At 40.9% G+C, this 20,131-nt stretch overlaps 1 protein-coding gene across 1 annotated transcript in view; it reads left to right on the forward strand.

Annotated features, from left to right (window-relative positions):
* The first annotated feature begins 7,320 nt into the window (after window positions 1-7,320).
* Window positions 7,321-20,131, forward strand: part of olfm2a (olfactomedin 2a) — a 42,175-nt gene continuing 29,364 nt past the window's right edge. Inside the window, exon 1 of the mRNA XM_085404249.1 lies at window positions 7,321-7,742. Within this exon, the coding sequence (XP_085260375.1) occupies window positions 7,686-7,742 (57 nt within the window). The 5' untranslated portion in view covers window positions 7,321-7,685. The remainder of the gene's footprint in view (window positions 7,743-20,131) is intronic.

Genomic DNA, 20,131 nt, shown 5'->3' on the forward strand with positions numbered 1-20,131 from the left:
TCTCTCTCTCTCTCGCTTCAGGTTCCAGGTTATTGATTGGGACCCTACTGGAAGGTGCAGGGATAAGATAAATAAAGAGTCAGTGGCCATGAACAGCTCTCTCGCTCACCCTAACATGAAGGGAAGGATAATCATCTGCCAGGCTCGAGGAAGTGGTCATGTATTTTTTTCAGGCTACTTTCATGCAAAGTGCCTCAACTATTGCCTTCACCACAAGGATCCCCAGGGCCAACTGTAACATGCTCCTAAACCTACTAGATTCAGCAACAATTTAATGGCTTGTAGACTCAAGGTAGAACTTGTCGACTCAGTCGTATTATATTTTATGTATGAACTATAGTTCGTCAGTGAAACTCATTATAAGTCTATTCTTTAAAACTGAAATTAAACAGACTGCAGCTACAAAGTTTATGGACATAAGCCTTAATGTACTGAGCATGCTAAACTACATAGCAGAAAAAAGCAGGTGCCTCTCTGTTTTATCTTATGTTATCAAAGGAGTGTGCAGGGCCTGAAGTTATTTTGCACAGATTATAACAGACCATATCACTCAAAACCTCTATCAATCAAGGTGGATTTCAGTGAAATGCAGTAAGGATATTTGTCACACATCACTATGTAGCGCAAAACACTGCTATCTCCACGCAAATAGGTGGCACACAGGCATGTATAAAGTCATCTGTAAACACGAGCACACACAGTGGGGTAAATAACTGTCGGTATCTCTTGCAGCATCGAGAGCAGTGGCGCGAGTCTTCCCCTCAGATTTTGAAAGCCCTATCTGTATCAGGAACAGCAAACCGAAAAAGCAATTTGCTTTGTCACACAGAGACATGCTTGACTACACTGAATAATTGCACTGCAGCTCTGGAAAGAGCTGTTTTCCTTTTATCTAATGAAGGCCTTCAGGGGAAGGAGCACGGGACTATGTGTTTTATATCTGTATGTGTGTGCTTGAGGATGTGTGTGTGACTGTATGTACGTACAGGTGTGATATGCAATGTACGCGCTCAAGGACTATATACATATGTGGGCATTTAAAACTGCAGAATGGAAAGATAAGCAATTGTAGCAGATATAAGATATCCTTTGCTCTGGTTCTATACCATCCATTCTACCAGTGTATATATTCTACATGTCGTTTCTGCACAGTGTTCCCCTGCAATATAATGATTAATCAAATCTGCATCTTGCCTCTCGGCTGTGTCCAGTTCCACGCTTCAGGCACTTCACTTATTCAATATTGCAGAAGCAGACTGGAGAATAAGAACCCCTGTGACTGGCTTTAGAAACTAACTCCGGAGAAGTGCTGAATCCACACTCAGCTGCCTGTCGGCCTTCCTCTATGGAGCTTGGCAAAGCAGTGCAAAAGCTGGAGGGACAACTTCAGCCCACAACTACCACTCAGAGGACTGCAAGGAGCCCTAGTGATGCAAGCAGAAGGGAAAAAGTGAACCTTTCCATCCCCTTCATTTCTATATTTTTCACCATAAATGTAGCAGAATCAGATGATAAAACATATCAGTGGGAGGAGAAAAGCAAAAAGAAGGAAAAAGATTACAAAAAATAGAGTGGAATATAAGCGCCGTCTCTGATTTCTCTGATGATTGCATTCAGGAGAAAGGTTTGTGAATCGCCACAATGGCTCTACAACATTTGCACCACTGTGAAACTGTAATTAAGTCATCAGCGACAGTTTGGAGTCTTTGACATCATAATGAGGCTGAATGTGCGCAGTTCGTGCTCTGTGGATAAGCTGCTGTAATCACTTCTATCTGCTTAATTATGTAAAACCATTTTTCTATCCTACTAATGTCTAGGTCTTTATCTCTTCCTCTCTCCCTCTCAATCTCTATCTCTGCCTCATATTTTGAAAATAATGTACAAGAAAATCGTAAAAATGCAGTAGAAAAGGACACACATCCTTGGACTTATCAACCTGAGGCACATATTTGGGTCTTAATGGATGCTGGAAAATAGAGTACAGTGGATGTTGGAAAATAGAGTACAGTGGCAAATGAGTAATAAAAATGGGCACTGAAGGATTTATACTAGCTGGAGCTACTTTAAAAATGAGCACAAAGCCCTGACCACTTATTGGTGGAGGAGCTTATTGTTACCCCTCCTAAGTACTGATCAGAAGAACAGTACAGCTCAAAAGAAATGTGCATGCAATTTTCATATCTTCTTTCTTTCAAGTTCACTTGTACACATTTCCTGCTTCACACTTATGGAAGTGAAGATGTGCGCTGGCTGCTGCGGGTTATTTGCAATGAAGTAAACATCATTCTTTCTGTCCCTAATGGAGAGAACCTGACTGTACTCTTTTTTAGATAGACCCACATCAAAGCTCCCCTTCGGTAGTACATCAGAGATCACCATATCGCAGTGTACAAGCTCCACGCACACAAACACATGCTCACCCTTGAGAGTGTGGCAGTGGAGAGTGAAATCTTGTGATGCTTGGGAACTTTACCGCCAAGACAGGCTGCAAAGGGAGAAAAAACCCTAAATGCATGAAAAAACAGGAAGCTGCCACAGTTTCAATGGAGCAGAAAAAAAAAACAGCAGAGAAAAATGTCAACAACAAATAGCTGCTGGTTTCTATTGCCACAGGCGACATGGACTTTGGTTCTCTCATGTTTCTTTCCTCCAGCATTATGCATCATCTTTTCATCCAATTAAGCACAAATACAGGCAACAGAACAACTCAGGGAGCATCTCACTACTATTCACTCTGGGAGAGAAAAGCAGAGCAAAACAGAGGAAGACTTGTCAATGAAACAATGAACAACAAAAAGGATAGTACAAGATAAAACAATAGGAAGATTGTGCGTGTACATAGCTTTACTTAAGGATGGAACTCTTGGCAAACAATCCCTTTCTATGTTTGATAGGTCAGCCAGCGTCTCCTCTCATTTGTTATGTTGCTGTGAGTCTGTGCTGGGCAGCAACTCGCCGTTTTGATTCTGCAACATGAGCACACTGCCATACAGTTCTTCTAGATGGTGATTGATGATGTTTGCTGATTTATGGCGAGGCGCAGACAGGAAGAAAGGCAAGGCCTCTTTGCAAAAAATCCAACTGAACCTGAGCTGTCCTTGTCTTCGTTGCCTTGGTTATGATCAGGTAGTGAAGTGAAGCAGCTTAAGATGAGTGTGAAAAGCCATGTTAAATTCTATCTTCAGGCAGACACTGAAGGTTTCACACCTCTCCCTTTGGGCACTCAGCCGAGAATTGCGTCGGGCACATTGCATTCTTAACCTTCTGTCCTACTGACTGCTTTAACTTTGCCATCATTTACGTGTTTCTCCTTATATTATTTGACATATCCTGATAAACCCAGGCTCTCTCCTAGGTTTATCAGGATATGAGAGAAAGATGAGATTTAGTAAGCTGTCATTGTTGTATTATTAATCTTTAAACATCAGGATAATAGATTTTATGACTTCACGTTGCCCTTTTCACCAAGCCTAGACTTCTGGAACTAGATATTTGAAAATTTCAAAGTCAGATTAACAACGATTTTCCCCTAGTGAAGTGAAAAGGAAAACTCAGCAGGCAGCTGAGTGTTAGCAGTGGCAGTCTTCGGTTGCACAAAGACACTGTACTTTTGGGACTGCTGAATAAGATGTTTCATGCTGTTTAGGCATTAGAGATTCATTAGGTAGTATGAATGTGAGATGCATGCTCTAGGAAGCTGTGCACTTTGCTTTTTTGTTGTTAGATATCTGTGTTATGTTTTCTGGAATGCCAGGGTTACACTATTTGTACTATTATCAACAAGCTGATGTTGTAGTGAAGTATCTTACATTGTTATTAATGTCTGCTCATACATTCTAAGCCAGATACTAAGAACTCCATAAACTCTACACTTTCCCACATGCCAGCTGAACATACTATATATAGACTAAAGATCTGGATACTTTGAAGGAGCACATGATCTTTCAGTTCTACTGCATAATAACTCAGCTGCAGTAGCAGCAGCAGTAACATTACAAAGATCAATGAAAACCACAAGCTCTGTTATGGGACAGACTCCAATGTTTTCTAGATGGATGGAGCCACTCATGTACTCCAACGTCACACAATCCAATTAGACTGTCTGTGTATGCCTGTGCTGCGCTCTGCAATTTAGTCACTCCCTGGGTCCATGCACCTGTCTTAGATTTACTAGAACCACAAACAAAGCGTAGTTACTCTTTCTCTAGCGCTTCTATACCACAGTTCATTCTCAGAGTATTCTTAATATTCTTCTTGCTTTCCAATTGTTTTAAGAGAGTCAAGTCTTGGAAATTGAAAATCTATATAATAATAGGCTTGGCAACGGTGGCTCAATATAAATGGCCCCATCTGCACAGCTGTGTTTTAATGCTTAAGAATGCTTTGACAAGCAAGATGCCTGCAGGCAGTCAGACACACTCGTGCAAACTCGTACTTGCACACACATACACCTAAGCACCAAGATGCCATGGTTGTTAAATATAGTCCTTAGGCCACTTTGAGTGTGTTCCATTATTGCAAATATTTTAGCAATGCACACACTAACTCGGAGAAAAGCACCTCAGGTAATCCTAGCTTGAACCACAAAGCATGAAATGCATTCACACAACCAATCAACTTTATTCTGATGAAATGTTTTGATAAGCTGGTTCGCCAGTACATCAAAGACAGCTTCCTACCAGTTTGCATTGCATCCACAGAGGATGCCATGTTGAATGCCCTCCTCCCTGTCTTCATACTGTCTGGAAAATAACAACACCTAAATAGAAATTCCCCATGAAACTGACTGACAAATTAACCTCCCTGGGCGTGGATACTGGACATCCCAACAAAAAAATACCAGACAGTTGAGATCGCAAATCAAATCTTCTCAGCATTGAAGCTCCCTACAGTTGTGTATTCACCACCCCAAATTCATACTATAGAAGTACAACCACACTGTCCAAATAAGGAGAGAACTCTACTCTTACAGATACAACACCAGATCAATCGACTGTTCAGTAAACAAAACTAAGGAGCTGACTGCTGGTTTTATAGAACAAAGAAGGTAAAGACACATTTCCCTCCATGAAGATGAGGGAGAGTAGGTCAACAGCTTTAGGTTCATGGCAATCAATATCACAGAAACCTGTGATGCTGATCACATAGTTCTTTTTATGAAAACTAAAAATGGCTAAATCAGCTATTCTGGTTATGTGAGGTGTCTGAGCAAAGCCTAAAGGATGCTATAAACAATATCTGGCAAGCAATATAGAGCTATCTGTCATACCACCAAACTTTTATCACAGCCTGTATTCTCCTCAGGCTGTGAGAATACATTATTCCTTCACCACAACAATATCACGACATTTCTTAATAATTATTTATTCATCCATGTAAATATATCTATTTGTTTTTTGTCAGTAGTATGAAAGAAGTTTGTACTTAACTTACACAATTCTATATTCCATGATCACAGTCAAATTGATCCCCGAATCTTGAATCAGTCAACTAATAAGATAATCACTGAGAGTAACCCTGGGATCATCATGGTTTTAGTGCTACATCTGCCTTATACAGAAACAGAGAGATTATGCCTGCTTGCCTGAGAAGACATATAGTGGCTCTGGAGGTCTCATTCTTCTTTCCCTTGGCCTTTTTGGCCTGACTTGAGGATAACAAGAGAAAAATAGTGCAATTGTTTGACAAATGGGTCATGCTTTGTTTGCATTTACCCAAGAAGCAGTCCCACAATTTTCCGAATGCCCCAGGACTGCAAAGTGTGACAGGGGATGGAGATGGAGTAGAGCAACCAGGAGAAGGGATGAGTCTGTTAGTAGAGTGTACAGTATTTCCTCAGTAATAACAGTGGCACCCTGGCCAATGACTTATCACCAATTTTACACACTATGGCAATCTTGAGCTTCTCATGCTTTACTGTATGTATGAGCAAAGACAGCATCCAGAATGAAACACTAAAATACAATAACACTGGTGAAAAGAGCATGACTGGAAGGAGGAATCTTTCATGCATTCTTATGTTTGTCTTTCTCAGATATCACCATTGCCTTTCGCCCTCCTCTAGCTACTCATTTCACCTCCTTGTAGTTTTTCCTGCTGGGAAAATAGAGGGGTGTGCACTATGTCACTGAGGGCAGCAGCAGGGGTGGAGAAAGTCAACCCTCTCGCGAACCATACAGGGGCAAAAGGGATAGTAGAAACAACTCATCACAGTTGATATCCTTTATTTGAACTATTCTATGCTATTCTAGCTTTGGAAAGCTTTGAACTGCAGCCACGGGGTTTTGTTTTCAAGAGTAATGTTTTATGGAATTAACTACTGTGTCCTTAGAAGAAAAATAAATAAGAAACACAACAACACTGCCGTATTGTGTGGATTTGACAATGAAAATTATAAACAGGCATGTTTTATTCAGTAGCAATACACCTTTCGTTTCATGTCCTGCCTTTGCAGCTTTAGCTGTCTTTGGTCAGTCAAGAGATTCCAGAGCCACAGATGACACACTTTGCATTTACCTCAAAGACTTTTTAAGCCAGAACATCCTTAAGAGGTTAGGACAAGATGGAAGCAGAGGCTGAAATATATACTTTTTTTTTATACCCAAGAAAGCATCACCATCACCACAAACACAGCCTGTCACAGCTTACATGAACACACACCAAAGAAGCTGTGTGCACACCCATTCTATATTCACCTGGCTCGGACAATAGGTATTAAATGAATGTCAGCAGAATCACTCAGTTATCTCTTAGATAATTATCTCTTAGATAATTGAGTGGATAAAGCTTGGAGCATTCATTATTTTAATTGTAATCGGAACAATAATAATCTTTATTATTTTCCTAAACCCAAGAGAAACCCTTTGTTTTGGCATGTTGTAATTGGATATACGTCAGAGCTGAATTGATGGTATTAATGTTGATCTAACAGCCTTTCTACCTATCAATCATAATGAGCAGGAAGACATTAATGCTAAATGTCGGATTCTTAAGGACCTATCTATCTATCTATCTATCTATCTATCTATCTATCTATCTATCTATCTATCTATCTATCTATCTATCTATTACACACACACACACACACACACACACACACACACACACACACACACACACACACACACACACACACACACACACACACACAGGTGCACAGCCAACCTCGGCTGCATCAAAGAGTGGTACTTCGTTCTCTGGACTCGTGGCACGTAGACGTGCTGCTCCTAGTGTCGGCACCTTGCAAGCACAGCAGTCACCTTCCAACCTCTGGTCCCCCACCCCCCAAGCTCCTTTTGCTCAGTCGCAGTTATTTTGCAGGACGGAGGGGACCGCTGTCTGTTCACTTTGACTCATTACAGCATCTCAGGAGTTTGCGCTCTATTTCGCTCTCTCTCTTTCTCTCTCTCACCTCCTTTCTCTCCTTCTCAGAGATAGGAGGTTCAGCGTTCGCTTCCCGCAAAACTGTCTATGCTCCACAAAAGACACGCGACTGGTTGCTTTACCGAACCACATAGGGCTGCCTTGCGTCCCGGTGATGAGGCTGGTGGCGCACAGCCGATACAGCATTGAAGGAATCCCTCTGTATGTGAAGAAACCGCCCCAGTAACGATTAAAAAAAAAAACACGGAGGAACAGCTGCCGGAACCGGTGTCGGCTGGGACGCGAACATTTCGACAAGAATGCATCTCTTCAGTGCCATGTTCCTACTTGTGATGTTAGCTGTCATGCCCGGTGAGGTAAGGACGCATGTATACGATGAATAAGCATTGCTCAAAAGTTCCTGAAGGACCTATTTACGAATCTCAAAATTGACATTATACCTGTGAACCAACGCTTTGATTGGAACAACATCGCAATTTCAAAGAAGGTAAAATATGTTAAACGACTGCGAAGACCTATTAATCCGAAAATATCGCAGTTCAGTCTGCAATCTATCATGCTACTGAAACATAGAGAGAAAGTTCAAGCATAACAATAAGAAGGGCTGTAACAGTCGATGGCATATCCACGTAAACTAGAGCCCTTACACATTAAAAAAAAGAATATCGTCATGCAATTTATGGTCACTGCCTTAAGGGAATGGTAAGAATACATAAAGTACCATCTTCCTCTGACAGTATAGTAATTGATTTGTCGGCGCTCTGATGCTTTTGATGCCCTGGAGGTCGTTGTTTACAGATCTTCCTATCAACCTCTACATCAGTGACAGAGGGGTCCCGGGGCTCACCGAGAATCAGATATTGCGCTGTTTAAGCGTCACGCAACGAAGTGTGATTTGTGGCCGTGAATGCAAGACATGAGTAATTACTATACTGTACCAAACCAGCGCCAACAAATGGTTGTAGTTTCTGGGGATGTGTGCCTGCTTGTGTGGCGTGCTCTCGTGTATGACACTCGAGAAAAGCCGTGCCCGTTTGGAAAAATGACGAGCTTTGATGTGACAGTTGTAAATTAAAGTGAAGGACGGTAAATCATTTGACCCAGAAAAGCTTTCGGCCAAGGCAAGAGCATTTGAACTTGCAGGGGTTCAGCTGGTCAACATACGTGCAGTGATGAGCATAACTCAGATGGATTAGAAAGTGTAACGTCTACAGAGAAGCCAGCTACAATTCTCCACATTTACTAGGATCACACAAACTAGCCAATGGTCCTTGTAGGTCAGCGCTGTTTATACCTTTAATAACAAACCAAGCTATATTCAGGACCGTGGAGAGCGCTGTGTCGCGCCTGAGTCAATTTAGCACCGAAGACAGCGCCTCCTTATACGTTGGAGGTGAGTATCACCATTTGGCAAAGGCCATCTAGAGGCCTCAGGGTCTTGCAGATATAACACCAAAGATCAAATGACACGGAATATATGTGCATTTACAAGGTCAGTGAAATACTCGACGTTAAAATGGTATGAAAAATAACAGTGAATAATATGGCCGTCACTCATGGACAATAGAATTGCATCAGCTCTCTATTACATTGTCTTCGATTGCATTTCTTTTTCAGAATGGCTCTTTAGGTATTTGCAGTAAATGTATACTGTTAAACTAATGGACTTTTCATCTCAAACATGAGCACAGCCTGTTACTCCATTTAGCTGTCGATTATCATTGTAAAATGCAGTATATTGTTGGAACTGTTCAGATTCACTAATATTTCGCATTGCATTTGCATTAGCCATACATCACTCATTTATGTTTACCAGCCGAGTAAACAATTACAATTGACCTGTAAAAGGAGGGAAAGCTGTTGTGCGTTTTCAATTTATAGGAGATGAGTAGATGTGCCATACACCTGTTTGGTAGATTTAAAATAAATCATGTACAGCACAGCTGGTATTAGAGGAGAACTGTGTGTAACTCCTAGAGTGGTAACAACGTGCAAAACTCTAATTTATTTTCAAGCACAACCCCAGCATGAATAAACTTCCCTGATGCTTAATTATGGAGTAAAAACTGATATATTCTAATCCAAACCAAAAAAATTGGCCAAAATTGGAGGAAATTTGTAAATTACACAACTTTCTCTGTTCAACAAATACTCACACGGCATCACAGATGCACTTCAATAAATGGTAAACACTTGCAAATGTGATCCTGACAACGTAACTGATGATACAGTTTTATATCTCAACCTCTTCTTCAGTGGATTTATATAGTAGCTGCCTTTGGGGGACAATTTGTTGTAAGTGTTTACATTAAATATTGAACGGTTTGAAAGAAAATATGACACCACCCATCGTCTTAAGATTGCATTGCAAACATAAAGTATTGATGAATTCTTGCATATGTACTGCAACGGGGATAACACTCCAGCAGAGCTCATATCCACAGTAAGCTTCAGTCACAGTTTCAACACAGGCTTTTATGAAATATTTAGACAGCTTTAATGAGACAGATGCACTTGTTCGTTCACTGCGTGTGTTTGTTAAGTGCCCATAAAGCCCAGGGGTCCTTAGTGCCACTGATATAAATGGGCACCTGTTTGACCTTGGCACAGATGTCTTGCTATAATGTGCACACCAAGTGACGCATGACAGAATGCAGGTAAACTCAATCAAGAGCTAGGATTTACATCAATATGTGATACTGCATGTATTGTATACTTTGTTTGTTTCATCATTAACAAGATAGGGAGTGTAATGTATTGCAGCTTGGAAAATTACTCTAATGTAATACATTAAAAATAATGAATTATTGAATTGAAATAAAGATAAATAATAAGGTGACTTCTTCATCAATAGATATAACTTTAATGTTACAATCAAAGACTTGAGAAGAATACTATATTCCTGCTCGACAATCAAGCTCTTTTAAAAAGCATGCAAGGGGCCTGATGGGGATGTAATGTGTATTTTGTTCCAATTAAACAAATGATTTATTTGTTTCATTTTCTAGAGCGGCACAATTACTGGTTAAGGCGTAGTGATTGGTTCGTGTACTTTCTCTCTTAGGCTTTGGGGGCAAGGAAAATAAATAAATTGATAAATAAATAAATAAATACAAACGCTTCTATCCCAGACGAGTGAGTGAGTGCCAGAGAAATGCCTTTATTGGTTTAAGATTCCTCACCTTGAAGCCTGCCGATAATAGTGTGGTTGAGACTGATGGAAATGAACACTTGCTTTGGTGTTTTGCCGTTGAGACACAAAGTGCATTGGGGGAGAAATCCTTGTTGTTCTCAAAGAGGGAGACAGGAGCCTGTGTAAGCAATTGGCTAGATTCTTCAGTAATTTTCTTGATCCCTTCTGTCGCCAGTGATCATGATAAACAACCAATTTGAAAATACTACCCTGTAAGACCTTGTTAAATTTTGTTTCCTCATTCTAGTTTGGTGTCATGATTGTAGGAGGAACTTGCCCAGCCAGGGCCAATTTATAGCTGAAAGGCGAGCAGTGTAACAGAACAAGCACTTGTAAATCAGGCTGCTGTTTAAAACATCATTTGGCACAAACATTCCGTTTATTTACATTCAGCTAATTATACAGTAGTTTAGCGATGCAGCATAAGTGTCAGAGAATCTAGATGCTTTTAGTAACACAAGTGCAAAAAACAGTAACGATAATGCTGTAAGCTGACCTAATGTAAAGCTGTTTACAGTGCTTCTACATGTGAGGACAAAAAGGACAGACCTTTGTTCATTCAGAGTCAGACAGGACAAAAAGCTTGGTTGGCGAATGTCCACATGAGACAGTTTTAAATAATCCACCACCCTGGCATTGACCCTTTGGAAAAAAATGGCTTTGCCTGGTGCCAGCTGAATGAGAGCAAAGCTACATGATCATAATAAAAACCCTTCCCTAGACACGAACGTGACAGAGCCATGTTAAATGTTCATCCTCGTCTCCACACCAAAAGCCTATTACAGTAGAAATCTAAGAGAAAAAAATTGTATGTCAGAAATATTTCTTTATAGAAATTCTCCCACTGCCATTATTATCAGAGAACCCACTAGGCAAAGGTTTATATAAATGTTGAGAAAACAGACGTGTAGCTGGATAATGTTCTAAGAATAGAGATGTGAATCTATGTTTTCCAGGAAGAAGGACACTAAGTAGCACGCTGGACTGAGTGTGCTCTGCCAAGCCGCATCATAACCTCCAACTAGAGAATTAAACAAATGAAAAGCTGCAGGAGCATGGGTGTAAATCTGCCAGCGAGAGGCAAAGACACAGCTGATAAAATCACCTTGCTGGACTAGACAGCTCCAGAGCTTGAACGAATTATTAACACTGCATGACCACACAAGCCCATGTAATTAGAAGGTCAAGCAGCAACAAAGATATATCTTCATACGCCAAGAGCATTACATAGTATTGGTGTAGCTTACACATAACTGATGAGTCAATTGACTCACTGCTAAAAAATGTGGTTTTAAAGACATATTTTGCGTTACATGGCAACAATATGTAAGTTTACTGTAAATTTCATCTGTTTCTTGAATAAAACACCACATAATTACCTATGTGAACTAATACCTGTGTTGCCTGTGACTCAGAAGCAATCATGTTTAGCATGATGTGGGTGAGTAAGTGAGCAGGCAGGGTTATATTAGCCTCTGTGCATCCACTTTCATGCGCTCCCCATCAATATACAAAGGTGCTGCTTCACAATCAGCCACAGATAATGAGGTTGCGTTATATCTGATTCACTGCTGCTTGGAGAGATTGAGTAGTATGTGCTTGTGTCATGACTGATTAGGGTAGGGCCTGAATTAGGGCACGATAATGATACCACATTGTGTGAGAGATTTGTTTTATAAAAGAGATACTGCTTAAGAAAGGGGCTGATGCACTGAGAGCTATCGAGCCTTTGTGCTGTCCACTGTTCACTCCCTCATCTTAATGTTTGATGTGCTTTCATGTAGCCTGCTGCTTAATCATCAGAGGCGTTTTTATGTGTGTGTGATCGCGTTTGCAGGGACAAATAATCTTCACAAGCACCGACACTGTATGGATTCACGACTAAGAACGGAAATCAGGACTTGAAGAGGTTATTTTTTTTGCTGTAAGACTTTTTTTTTTTTTAAAAAACTTAAATTCAGTTTGACTCAGTTTCCATTGTAAGGTAAAGACCCCACAATAAAAAACCCCAGCAATTAGATGACCCCACTATGAGCAAATGAGTTGTAAAATTAAAGTTGAAAGTTGGGACAGCTGTGAATGATGCCGGTTATATTTAGATCAAGTAGTACTGTGCAGGGACAGATAAAGGAAGGTTATTGTGCTTTTTGAGTTCTTAATGATGATTTACCTGCTCTTCATCACTTTGTTCGCAACTCACTCCTGGGTGACTTAGGTTCTGATGATGCTGGGGAGTTTATTTGAGGTGTGTCTCAATGACAAAGTGAAACGGGTAGCTGATTTTACTACTGCGGTGCCTTGGATGAGCCTCACAGGCAGGCAGTGGTCTGCATGGTAATTGGTTAACGGGTGCACTGCTGAGTAGAGAAGCATGTGAGGTCAGTGGCCTGACTCTCAGACTAATACTGCCTCCCTGTCATGATTGCCTCCAGAGGTAGAGCTAGCACAAGCTTGGCCATACCTCTTCATATGGAATAACCTTTTTACATAGGTTATGTGTTTGTTTTGTTTGCTTTTGCAATTGCCAAACCAAAAAATAGGTTTTGTAAAACCTTCAACACACTTGGCAGACATTTAAATATTACTTGAAAAGGGGCTTGCCAGCATCAAATAGAACATTACAGTTTAGTTTCACTTTAAATGACCGCTTACTCATTCCGAGTCACAAACTGTCCACTACATTTGCTCAAGGCATGTGTGGGCCCTAAATGACCTCTATTGCTGTTTTCTGTCGTGTTGAAAATCCAGCAGCCTGCTGTCGTATAACAACCATTAGAATTCACATGGACCAAGCTGTCTGACTGGAGGACAGATTGCAATCACTATTAGAAAGCTTAGCTTTGTCATTTCTACATAAATGGTTGGTTAACCTGACATTTAACCAGCAATAACTGGATGATTAAAAAAAAAAAATCATACAGGAGACCTAAAAAATATTTTGAAATTATGTCCCCCTCCTTGACTCCTGATCTCTCTTCTATAGCATTTACAATGTTTGACTCATGCATAAATAATTTCTCAAAACATTCTGGCTGCTAATATAACGCATAGGATGTTATTTGTATGCTTCCTGTCGACAGAGTATAGAAGCATCGGCTTGACTGGTGGGATGAATATCATCCCTATATCGCATTCTCTACCCCACTTTCTCTCTTTCCTTCTGTGTGAGTGTGCTCGAGGGTGCAGGACTCCCAGAGGTTTATGTCTGTGACTCTAAGCAAGAGTGACATTTCTCTGACAACACCCAGCACAGACACACATGCACCTCTACGCACACTCTTTCTTCTCGCAAATACACATTGTCTTTGTCTCCTTTTCTCTCTCGCCTTTGTGCTCTAGTTTCCAAGCATGTCAGCAATCGGATCCACAGTAGACAAAGAGCCAGACAATTCACAGAATCGATTCAAACAAACGTGGCTAAAGCTATTAAGGCTGCTGAAGTGCATGGTCTAAGTGACAGATGCTAATTAGTGCACAGACGTGCTTGATCATTTGGTCAGTGCTGAACACACAGCTGCCTGTAATAAGGATAACAACACATGTAGCCCTAGTAACAGTCACTATGGGAGTGACCCAGTGTTTTGGGGTGTACGTGAGTGTGGGTTTGTGTGTGCCAATCGGCTCTTTTTAAAAAAAAATTATTTATTTTTTTGCATTGCAGTAGGCACCTCCTGACCAGCTCTCTGTACGACCTTGCTTTCCCCTGCTCGATGAATCTTTTATGAGCCTGGCAATGTGGGTTTCTGTGTAGAAGATTGGAATATAAATATGGCTGTTGCGCCTAGAGCTCCTCTTCCCGCTCTGATACAAAAGCTTTCATAAGACTGAGCAGATTGGGCAAGCTGCTACTTGAACGTTGCTCTTTACATTTCTTCACTTTTATTGGAAGAAACACATCAAGGAGCGTTGTGCATTCAAAAACACCAGTCACAGATTGTGCCTCTACCTGCTCGCTCATATCGTTAGGCAACATACAAACTTGTTTCTTTTAAAAGCGGTTGGTTTTCACGTCAGATTCTCAGTCGTGGATTTTGTTTTCCTTTTGAACGTCCTAGTTAATTGCTGACATCCATCGTATGAAGCAGAGAGCTGTAGCAGTAACTGACACTAAATGAGGGGTGATAAACAAGTGACAGAGTAAATGTTGGTTGAATTGCTCAAACTGTGCTATCCTTCGTCTTCTCTCTCATTTCCCTTTCATCTCCTCAGTTTTTCATCTCTTCCTGCTTCTACTTCTCGTGATCCCTGCTACCTTTGTTCCATCGAATCGTCTGCTCGCCGCCATGTGTGACTGTGACAGCATTGCCTCCCATGTTGAAAGCTAACTCAATTGCAGGGTGATCATTTTGGGTAATGAAGGATGAGAGCTATACAGCACAGTAGAGGAGGAAGTAGAAGGCAAGAGGAACCATTTAATCGATGTGTTTTCCACGTGGCACTGTCACAGCCACTCAGTAGGGCCATTGATGAGGGAGACTCACTTTCTCTGACTGCGCCAGGGCTTAAAGGCTCCAGTCAGGGAGGCGTGGGAGCTCAGCAGCGACCAGACACTGCTGCATATCAAGCAGGCTGGCAATGCTGCTCTTTGCAGCCCCACGGTGAGCAAGGTAGAAAGGTCCTTTGATAAAGACACTACATGCCGGAGAGGGGGCGATAACAAGATGATCCAGTGGAAGGAACTCCAGCTTGCATTACATTATGATAGCTGAGCCTAAACCCCCAGGATTTCTCCAACTCTATAAAACATACATGGACACATTAGTGCGCAGTACTGGATGTGAATGCAACATCTGGAAGTAGAGACCATGATGCAGCTAAAAACCAACACATGAATATATATTAACCAAGAACTATGATATGCACAGGACATTGGTTTATTTCATGACACTGCTGAATGTCCTGAAATAAGTAGGGTCATGGATAACACAATGCTAGATTAGAAAGCTCAGGTTTAGATAAGCCTGTTAGAGCAAAGCAACTTTTCATAACAAAAATGTTTTCATCTTTTTCTTTGGGTGCCTTGAAAAGCGCTATATAAATCCAATCCATTATTATTATTATTATTATTATTTAAAAAAAAAAAAAATGGCAGTCTCAGAAACACGAAGATATCCTGCACAAAGGACAAAATGTACTTCAAGTACTGAAAAGAAAGCATCCTTTCCCCCCTCTTGTCCCTTAGCAATACTCTTGGAAATGCGTATGCATATTGCATCTAAATTATATTAAAGCTACTCTGTGTGTGTGTGTGTGTGTGTGTGTGTGTGTGTGTGTGTGTGTGTGTGTGTGTGTGTGTGTGTGTGTGTGTGTGTGTGTGTGTGTGTGTAGGAAAAAGTGTAGTTCCAAAAGCTAATCCACTATAACCGAGACCATATAGTGTGCATGCATACGTTTTTGCCACACAGGCACACACACTGTGGACAGATGCTGTGAACTAAAGCTGCTGTGTTGATCAGGTTTGGTGGGCAGTATCAGTACAAAGTGAAAGGATGTGAACTGAGTTTGAATTAGTGCCCAGTGGAGTAGCCGAGCAGGGCAGCATGGCTGGTAAGTGAGTGTGTGATAGAAAGAGAGAGAGAGAAACTGAAAAGACAGTGAAAGACAGAGTAGAGTTACTGAAAATGAAAACTCAGATTGTGAGCAGGGACAGAAGGAGAAATAGTCAGAGGGAGCCTTACGACTGTGTCTGCAGGGTTTTTATCTCTCGCATCTTGAACGAGAAGAGAATAATAATTAGAGGCCTACCACTTTGTCATTGTGATTTTATTCCCCTCACTGGCAACGACACTCTTTTGCAGATTGTCTTTAATTAGCTTCACATCGCTTAATCAATACGGCCATGACCATGACAAAACAATGACATGTGCATCCTGTCGCTTGGGAGGGGGAGGCACAGGAAGCAGCAGGATGAGTGTTGACAGACAAGATGCGACAAGAATGTGATGTAGAGTGGCATTTTTGTTGGAGGAGGGAAAAAAAGGCGCCATGCTCTGATAAAAACCTGCTCTCATGATGATTAGAGTCCACACTTGTTTGTCTACTTTTGAGTTTATGTGTGTGTGTGTGTGTGTGTGTGTGTGTGTGTGTGTGTGTGTGTGTGTGTGTGTGTGTGTGTAGATGAGCTGCATGATAACTATGTCTGTATCTCGTTGCATAACAAGGTGAGAAAAGCAAGCAGGTTGAAGTACTGCTGTGTATCAGGCAGCAGTGATAGTCATGTCAAACTATGAAATGGGATCTAATGCAGTATTTCTTGTTATATGGTATGAGCAGCAGAGCTGAGTGCTTTAGCCACACTAATGGTGATGTGATGAATAGGTATTCAGGAGAGGTCTCTCTCTTTACGCCTTAGTGCCTCAGGCTACCGGCCCTCTCGGCCCAGCTCTCATCTCTTACTCTTCTCAGTGAGAGTAACAGCTTGCAATGAGCTGGTGCAAGTATCTTCACAGAAGAATACATCTCACATGTCATCCACATTTTTCTACTTGGCATGTCAGGATCAATATCTGCAGCTGCCATACTTAAAATCAGGGCTAAACTTTTCCAAACAGCCCAGAAGGAGGGTATTACGTGTGAACTGTGGGACTCCTTTCAAAGTAAAACTAACCGATTTGTGCCCATACATAGTTTGATGAATTAAGAGGTCATTTAAAATGAGGAAAAAAAAATCTAAGCATAAAGGATTTGGATTTTGGTAACTGCTTATAAGTGGAAATTATCAAGGAAATTAGAAAATGTAATTATTATTGACTGCATCTCGGAAGGGCCATCTTTAATCATAAGTCTTTCCTTTTCAAAATGACACAAACACTCAGTTGTTGTTCAGATGTGGGTCCTTGCACGGGTGTCGTTAAAATTTAAATGAATGATTTAGTCTATGAGGAGAAAAAATATCACCAGAATTCTTTTCCCTGTTATTAGAAACTCCTTTGTTTAAAGGGTAGATCTTATTTTGAATGCATTTTACCCATGGCAATCAGCTAAAAGTCAACAATGGTTTGTCCAATGAGGATCGAGCAGTATAGGAGACTGCCATGTCCTAAAGACCACCAATGAAAGTAATTATGTTATTGATTAGCAAAGAAAGGTGGTGCTTGGTGCTGCATGAAATATTAGTGCAAAGAATGACCTTTCTCTTATCTTATCTGAACGCAGACATTCGCTCACGAGTTGCACTGCAGATCTTGCAGTGCCTTCATTGTGAAACGCAGGCTGTACAACATCTTGCATCAACAGAATTTCTGCAGACAAATCCACAAAGCTGCTTGTCTTTGTTTAGCACACAGACAAACTCACATAAATCCTGCAGTGTAATTCATATGTTTGAAGAAGAACTGACTAGAGACAGTAACATAGCAAATGCTACTACAGTTATTAGTTTACGGCTTTGTAACTGCTAAACATTACATCTGTTGCTGAGAGATCCAGACTAATGTCCCATGTGGTATAGCAGAAGACGTTATAACTACTCTTTACCATTAGGGCCTATCCACCCTCCTCCCACTATCACCTCCCCACTCACTTAACTCACCCAATCTTCTCATCTCACACTTGACTAACTCCACACAATATTACCGCTTTATAATATTTGTACAAACTTCTCATTTTTGCACCGCATTGCAGTTTGCTGATATTTTCCTGTCTGTTTGTTTGTGTAATCACTGAATGGATCAGTGGCTCCTCATTTTGATGTGCAGCACAGACACTGCAGATTATAGTATATGGCTGAAATCGGCAGGGAGTTGGAGGAAGGCAAAGGAAGAACACAGGCTATTACAGGACTGTTTATTCTAATAAGCCTTTTTTTTCAGGCTTTTTCTTCCCAACTCAAAAAAGTATAAAGTGACAAGCTAATTTGTTTATCTACAAGTTTCTGCTAACCTTTACCCTCATAATTCCATGTGGCTGTAAATGTAATATTCAGTTAGGGGCTGTTTGGGGATTTCTCTCTGCTGCACACTGGGCCTGTGTTGTACTAATAATGTCTCCCTAATTAAATGTTACAGCTTCTGTGAGCATTAATGACCTGAAGACAGAGGATACAAATGGAGGCTTCAATGTGAGCTCTGACAAAGAGGTTGGACACAAGACTGCAGGCTGGTTCTGTCCCTTAATTACTAATATACGGTACATAGCTGTTAGGTTCTGGTCATTGTTTGCTCCTTGTCTATGTCAAGCATGTTTTTTTCTTTTTTTAGTATCTGACTGTTGCAATCTCTCAGCAAACCAAAGTACAATTGGCAAGACCTCACCACTCCTCTCTGGTCCTGTTAGTTTCACTGTTGCAGACATGGCAGAAAACCGACAAAGATGTAAATTCATTACCTCAGGGAGCTTCAAAATACATCTTACACCCTTCTCCTTGTCTTGCTGTCTTTCTCTCTGCCTCTTATTAGCATCACAGTTTCCTTTATAACCTTTTTGTCTGTTTCCAGATTTATCTTTGGCTTACTTTCCTTTTGTGTAGCCGACCACTGTGCTTAGCTAATCACTGTGATACCTTCACTTTGTGACTTGGTGACATTTGTAAACAATGACTCAGACAAAGACCAAACACAGCCACTTTGTCCACTGGCTGTCTCTTTGGTCATCTAACAAGGTACTAGATACATGCTATCTAAGAATAGCTACCAGCTCTACTGCAAACACACATGAACAGAACATTAATGAAACAAAGCAGTTTGAAAGTAAAGTGATAAGATGGTGGAATAGCACTTATGCTGCATGCTAAAGCAGATTTGAAAATGCTCTTAAGACTAAACAGCAAAATTGTATATAGAGATTTGTAAATGTTATGTCAATTACATGTATTTTATCAACTGAAATGTCTTAAAGTGATTCAATATCTGAGGGTTTCTAACACTCGGAATAAGACAAGTTAAAATCTGGATGAAAAAAATCATTTTGTAAGTTCAGTAAAGGCTGTTTTGAAGAGGCAGGTAGCTATGGGGGGGCTGTCTCAATTAGGAGGATTTCTTTGAGCTTTTGTTACCTTTCTGTTGTGAAGAAGACTTCCAAATTGCTGTCAGTAATTACTCCATTTACAGTAATAGCTTTCGCTATGTTACAGAGAATCAATGATTAGCTGGGAGAAAAGGTCAATATGTGGCATGGGCTCTGCTGTTGGTCTGGTGTGTGGGACATTGGTAAACAGGTCACATATCCAGAAAATGACTACAGTATTACAGTATCTGTAAGTGTCAATGCATGTCTGCACGCATCTACATATGTGCAGTGGCTCTGTGTGTGTGTCTGGGTGGGGAGGGGGTCAATTTAACTGGGCGTATCAAGCCTCAGGAAGGGCTGCACTGAGTCACATTCAGCTGGTGATGAGGGCACGAGAAGGAGCAGAACATAGAGCCATGCTGGGCTGCAGAATGCATTGCTGCTGATTGCCACATGTAGTCCTTGTGTATTGGTTTGATCAAGGCTTTTCTTTTTCCAAGCCCAAAGCAAAACGTGGCACCCTGCTTGTGCCTGATTGAGCTATCTAAGATTCAACCAAACACATACAGCTTATCGTATCCTACAAATAATACTGTACAACCCCCC

Source organism: Rhamphochromis longiceps, linkage group LG4 (assembly GCF_057381845.1).
Source record: "Rhamphochromis longiceps isolate RC_006_pf linkage group LG4, R_longiceps_female_GT1.1, whole genome shotgun sequence".
NCBI lineage: Eukaryota > Metazoa > Chordata > Actinopteri > Cichliformes > Cichlidae > Rhamphochromis > Rhamphochromis longiceps.